This window comes from Sinocyclocheilus anshuiensis, unplaced genomic scaffold (assembly GCF_001515605.1).
Source record: "Sinocyclocheilus anshuiensis isolate Anshui unplaced genomic scaffold, SAMN03320099.WGS_v1.1 scaffold64, whole genome shotgun sequence".
In the NCBI taxonomy this organism is placed as follows: Eukaryota; Metazoa; Chordata; class Actinopteri; order Cypriniformes; family Cyprinidae; genus Sinocyclocheilus; species Sinocyclocheilus anshuiensis.
The window spans coordinates 443,749-450,802 of NW_015557063.1; the positions used below are offsets into that span (position 1 = coordinate 443,749).

The 7,054-nt window shown below is 37.1% G+C and overlaps 1 protein-coding gene across 1 annotated transcript in view; it reads left to right on the forward strand.

Moving 5' to 3' along the window:
• LOC107676498 (phospholipid-transporting ATPase IA-like) overlaps positions 1-7,054 on the forward strand; it is a 183,185-nt gene that overhangs the window by 76,217 nt on the left and 99,914 nt on the right. Inside the window, exons 5-6 of the mRNA XM_016471053.1 lie at positions 4,329-4,374; positions 4,790-4,830. Of these exons, the coding sequence (XP_016326539.1) occupies positions 4,329-4,374; positions 4,790-4,830 (87 nt within the window). The remainder of the gene's footprint in view (positions 1-4,328; positions 4,375-4,789; positions 4,831-7,054) is intronic.

Sequence of the window (7,054 nt, forward strand, 5' to 3'; positions counted from 1 at the left end):
TATTAAACATTTAAGAACAATAGTTATTTTTAGCCGCGGGCGGCTGTCTCGGCCTTTGAGGGTTAAGTGAACATAAAAAGATGAGACAGCAGGCTAATATTCCTGCTGCTGTCTGTATCTATAATGTTCCATTCAAGTTTTCAATTCAGTTCAAGTTTATTTGTATATCGCTTTTTACGATACAAATCGTTGCAAAGCAACTTTACAGAAAATTAAGTTTCTACAATATTTAGTAGTAGCTGAATGGAATGACAGGAGCAGAATGGAAGAGTGATCCGATTTGCCGAAAGGTGGGCGGGGGAGGGATTTGTAGGCGTCCCGGAAAGGAGAGTAGCAGTGGTCCAGTGCACGATCACCACGTGTGTTGATGGTGATGTGTTGAAAATATTTTGGAGTTATTGTTCTGAAGTTGGCTTTGTTAAAGATTCCAGAGTTTGGGAGCCAAATGCGAAAAAGCTCTTTTAAAGGGATAGTTCACCCAAAATGAAAATTACCTCATAATTTACTCACCCTCAATCCATCCTAGGTGCATATGATTTTCTTCTTTCAGACGAATACAATCTGAGTTATATTTAAAAATGTCCTGGCTCTTCCAAGCTTTATAATGGCAGTGAATGGGTGATATTCAATAGTCCAATAGAAGTCCAATAAACTGTGCCAATCCATCATAAAAAAAAAGTGCTCCACACTGCTCCGGGGGGTTAATAAATGACTCCTGAAGCAAAATATTTTTTGTAAGAAAAATATCCATATTTAAAACTTTATAAACCATAATCTCTAGCTTCCGCTAACTGGTATGCACGTACACGAGAGAGTGGCATTCCAGCGGATGACGTAGGCGAAGCTTAAACTCTGGTGAGAATAAGCTAGTCTCACGAGAACCAAATTTTGTTTACAGGAGCAAAAGAAAGCCAAGTTTGCTTTGTTCAGTAGTAGTTTCAAGATATTTTAGTCAGTTATCGTATCGCAGTCAAAATTTTGGTATCGTGACAGCACGAGTTAAATGCATGTGAACTTTGTGCAGATCACTTGCCTTTTTCAGTTTTTTTTTTTATCATTGGCAGTTGGTATGATTTTTAATGAGTGATTAATGAGAGAGAACTCTGCTCTTCATAGTGTCTGGAGTGCAGTCGTGCTTGCTGTAGGTTTTATTCTCTCTTGCCCTTCACAGCTGTTATATTATCTGAGTCAGTTTTTAGACTGCGTTCACGTTTACCTCTTTTACTCTTCCTGATAATTCAATCTCACTCTCTGGTGATCATGTACACGGCAGAATGCATCTCAACTCCCATTAGCCGACACTTTTTTTTTCCCTGACCTGAACTATCGTCTTATTTGCCATGTAAATGAATTCCAAGACCTTTTTGCATAGAAATTTACATAGAGGAGTGAACACTGAGATAAAATCGCCAGCCCAAATGGATCCACCATAGTGCTGTGACCCTGAAATCAGAGCCTGCTCTCGTGGCTCCCTCTGGACAGCCATCCGATCACATCACGCTGGATGCTGTGGTCAGAATGACCTGCTCAGCACTTTATATGGGTTTCTGATGTGTTATTCAGGTCTGAAAGGTCAAGACTAGCTCTGGACGTGAAGGTCATATTGTAAATTCACCTCTCTACTGTCATACTGTGAGTGGAGGTCACATGACCTTTGCTTTGTTTTCCCTTCAAGTAAAAACAAACTCTAATTTTAGAGATGTCCCATAAGGTGAGAGAAAGGCTTCTCTTGTTACTCCGAGTGATAGCTTTTCTTTGTTAGACTTTGATGGCTTGTTTTTGTATTTAAAGAAAGTTCACCAATCACCAGAAAATGAACTAATTTAATTCATTTACTCACACTCATGTTGTTCCAAACCTTGAATGACTGACTGGCTTTCAAACACAAAAGCAGATATTTTGCTGAATGTTCGCACTACTTGTTTTCCATACAACGGATGTAGACTGTGACAAGGGGCTTTCATCTGTAGCTTCCTAATGGGAAGTCACAGTCTCGAGCCATGTGAATCAATTGTGTTTTTCTTGAGTCATCAAGTTTAAGGAGCTGTTTTTCACGAGCTGTCAAAGACTTTAAATGTGGTGCAGAAGTACTTTTATGGTTCTTTTTTTATTTTTATTTTTTTGTGAGCTTGACAAGCCTTACTCATGGTCTGCCTTCATTGTATAGAAAAAAGCAGCTTGGTCATGCTGCTAAACATGATCCACTTTGGATTTATCATCTCCAGTTTCATCATACTTTTCATTTACTTAGCAAGGGTGCATTTATTTGATAAAAAATACAGTAAAAATAATAATGTGAAATTTTATTGCAATTTAAAAGAATGTTATATTTCACTATGTTTTAAAATTTAATTTATTCCTGCAAAGCCGTTCATTATAATATCATTCTAATATGCTGATTTGGTAGTTTAAGAAACATTTTTTATTATTATCATTTGTGCGGTTTAATATTTTTGTGGAAACTGATGCTTTTTTCAGGATTCTTTGAAAAACAGTAAGTTCAAAAGATTGATTGAAATTATTCAATCAATTTTATAATGTTTATAATGTTTTAGAACATGATAAATGTCTTTACTGTCACTTTTGATCATTTTAATGCATCCTTGCTGAATAAAATTAATTTACTTAAAAAGAAGAAATCTTACTGACATCAAACTTTTGAATGGTTGTGTAGTTTAGAATCTCACTTTTTGTTTGGTTCTTTCTTACTGTGTCTTTATATATATGTATGTATGCATGTATGTATGTATGTATGTATGTGTGTGTGTGTGTGTGTATATATGTGTGTGTGTGTGTGTGTGTGTGTAAGTGGATGCATATAAATTTCAAAAAGCCAGCAGGCTCAGTATAATCCCTAACTCATCATAATCTGGCATCCAAGAAAGACCGAGTCTAACAAAGAGGTGACGTGCCAGTGCTCTCCACACATTGGCCTGCTTATCAGCTGCACCCCACTGTACTCCACTAATCCATCTGGGATTTGGTGCTGCATCTTACCACAAAGACAAACCACTGTCTCCTCTTCCCTTTGGGTCCTTCTTGTACTGTTAAATATCATCCTTCCTCTTGCTCCCATGTTCACTGCAGGCAAGCCATTAGTTAGATTAGATGCGTAATCAAATCATCTCTTCCCTCCGCAGAGACTGATCTCTGCTCCATGTTGAGCTGAAGGAAAAAGGGAAATAGAAACAGAGGAGATAGGAGAGAGTGAGGAGAAAGAGAAAGAATGAGTTATCCAGCACTGCACCAGAGCTGATTTGGATGATTAATGGGATCTGAGACCGGTCTAACTTTTTCTTTCTCCTGCAGAGGTCATGTGACATGGGCCGCTCAATAAGTTCTCCAGTAATATGAATGTGACCGTTTGTCACGTTTAATGTTATTTTAATATAATATCAATTTGAGAGAGATGGGGAGGAGGAAAAGGTATATTTAGAAAGGCTGGAGAGATGCGGTCTCCATGTAATGGCAGACTGCAATTATTTATTTTTCTTTTTATGTAATTTTTTTATAATGCAGAGTATATAAGCAACAGAGATTTTTTTTTTTTTTTATAAATTGTGTCTATGTAAACAAATTCCATTTGGACATAGTCAGTAGCAACATTACACTAAACTTCATTAGAGAAGGTCTGTAAACAAATGAATGGCTTTATTTGACAGATATAATGTGCATTTATGTAACCACGCTAGTGGCACTTTAAGCATAGAATCATCATTTTAAGTTATTCAGGTTTCTCTCATGTTGTCTTATGAATGTCCATTGTGCCTAACAGCACATAAACCAGTCGTCCCGGACAAACAGAAGTGACACTGGACATATTTTACCACTGTTAACCGGGAGGATAATTAGGCAATCAGAGAGCACTGGAGATAGATTTAGATTTAGAGCTTTTAGAGGCTAATCAGTGTTTTCAGATCACTCTCACTCATTCGCCTTTGCTCTCTGAGATAGAAAAGCTCAAAATGGTTCTCGATTAGAGCAGATCAAACAGCTCTTGTAATCTGGGACAGAAAAGAGTACTTCAATAGACAAACATCTCGTTAAGCACAGTTTTATTGATCACTAAACATGTAAAACATCACTCTTTCTCTCTATATAAAGAATTTTTATTTTATTTACTAAGAGGTTTTAGTTTTTTTCTAATGACTGTTGAATGCGTGCTGTATTTATATGTCTCTAATATTTGTGTGCATATGCGTGTCAATATTCTTCTATAGTGCACATCTAGAAGAAAGTAATACAATCCATAAAATAAAGTCCATCCATCTAAAATTATTTAAAGCTTTGATTTGGCTCATTTGATTAATAACATTTGTTTTTTCCAGAAACGTCACAATGCTGATAGTGTTGTTAACAAGAAAGAGACACGCGGTAAGACTTTTGTTTGTTCACTGTTTGTCTTTAAAAACCCCATACATTTGTCTGATTAGATTTTCTTCCCTGATTTAGAGTATTTCCTGTTGAAACAAAGATGAGGTGGGATGTAAATAACTCATGAATGTTGTCATTCAACCATTGGCTGTTATTTACTAGTTAGGCGCTACCCTTCTAAATTAGATTTGCCAAAAAATTGGACACAGCCATAAGTACAGGATGAGTCAGCATTTAGTAATTAGTAATTTTCATATCTTTTTCCTGCAAGAAGAAGACAGTCAGCTTTAAATGTCTGTATATATGCATTTTTATATCATGGGGTCTTAGTCTGTGTTCTGTGGATTAGTCTGTGGATCTTTTCTTTACATACTTTTCTGTTATGGTGATCTTTCTCTCTTTCTCTCTCTTGTAGTATTGAGGAACGGCGCTTGGGAGATTGTACATTGGGAGAAGGTACTGCAGCAGATGCTGTTTCTCATACCAATTGCCTCACTGAGTTCCAGCATGAAAATAAGTTGACATACTCTTAGAAACAGAGTGAGAAATGAGTATGCATAAAAGATGCCCACTGGTGTAAACCAGAGCAGGTTTGGGTTGAAAACCGATACTTTGGTGTTGTCTGAAGAGGGTACTTCCCTCGCAGCTCTTTTTCTTTTGTTGATTCCCGACTCTATCTTTTAGGTCAAGATAGAGTTGTTCACCACCTTTTAGCTTACGTGCGGTCTCCATAGAGATCTTAATACAGCCAGACACAGAGCAGCTTTTCAATGTGTTAGTAGAGAGTAGAGCTAATTACCTTGACAGAAACACACAGTCCATTATTATAAGGTGAAAGCAAAAGGAATATAATTACCTGGTGACTGGGCATTCATTAGCATTTTCTATATTAGTGCACATCTGGGAGAGTGCATTAACTTGTGCCCTTGTGACCTCACCGTGGCACAGAATAGGATGTGATGTCAACTATGACTGCTTATAGTTGTTTCCTTTTAGTATATTATTTTCTGGAGCTGCAATTCTGCTAAATGCTGCTAGAATGGACAGTGAAGTACAATAATGATTCTGCTTTAGCTCTCATTAAATCTAGTTTTATTTTTGTCATCTCATCAATATTCAAACCAGAGCCAGGCTTCTTGTCGCCCATCCTTTTATTAAGCCACACTGTGACACACTTTGAAATACAGTGTACAGTATGAATAATGTATTTGAATACTTATAAATCGTATATAAACTCATGTATATTTAAGTAGCTCTCCACTTTGATTCAAAATAGCAGCTATGAAGCAGCGTCCCCCACTTCTACTGGATTATGGCTAATAAGATGATTAAAAATGCAAATCCAAAAAGATAAATTGTTTATTTGTGGATATCACAGAGAATACTTTTGATTAAATGGCCTCATTTTAAATGCTAGTCTCAAAAGAAGACTCATGGATCTAAGTACTTGCTTAATATGAAATGCATAGTTCTTGCCAATGTCAGCCAGATGTATTGGCTCTAGTAATATGTTATTTCTCTACTCTCGCCAGTGGCTGCTAGTTTGCTATAAAGTTTTTGAACTGATAACTAGTTTGTGTTTTACAGGTTGTGGTTGGTGACATAGTTAAAGTTAATGGCAAAGATTTCGTACCAGCAGATGCTATACTGCTGTCGTCCAGGTAGACGAATCTATGTCATCAGAAGGGAACTTGTCCGTCCTTTTGCCCCTGTCTCACACTCAACACCAAAAGGAAGTGATGATTAACAGGCTAATAACAAATAACCCTGAAACAAGGCCCCAAATCAATGCAGTGACATTACAAATAGTATCAGTTAGGGGTTGTAGTAATATAAATGTTATTTGTAATCCACAAAGGATGAAGGTTTAAATGACTAGTTCACCCCAAATTGATAATTCTGCCATTTACTCGCCTTTTTTTGTTCCAAACACAAAAGTAATAGGTTTTTTTATGAAAGGAGGTGAATAAATGGCACGTTTCATTTTTAGGTGAGTTATTCTTTAATAAAATTAATGAAAAGTCAAAATCAACACTTCCTTTAGTGGATGTTTGCTTATTGATTAATATTGACCTGATGAAGCTGTGTTCAACATTATCATCTTCACTGTCAAAATCCATTTGCCAGCCAGGCCTTAAGTTCTGCGGTGTTACAGACGTTTTTTGTCAGCCACAGATATCAGTAATTTGGCATCAAGTATCATTTCTGAAAGCATTTTTGTTTTCTCCCACTTTACTGGTGGTTTAGCCTGGCTTGGGTGTATTTTGAGCAGTGGACATTGTTTTATCCTCTGTGAAGATTAAACGTTTGTGTGTTTGTGTCTCTCTTCCCTTGTTGTTTGTGCTCTTCCTCCTCTGCCCATCTTATGTCCTTTCCCTCCTCTCATCTCCACCTTTCACCCTCCCCTCCAACATCATGTGATGAACAACCTTCTCCCAACTTCACTCGCATCATTCCCCTTGCGTGGGGGCTGCTGGGTAAATTAAGGTGTCGGTAGGGGAGGTAGTCCGAGATTCTGTCGTGAACAGCTCCGGTTTGCATGCGGGCTAGGTGGGAAGGGGGTGCACAGGTGGAGAGAATCTAGAGAATCTGATATTTCCCTCTCTCCTCCTTTTTTTTTTTTTTTTTTTTTTTTTTTTTTTTTTTTTTTTTTTTTAACCTTTTTTTGCATTTTTTCATG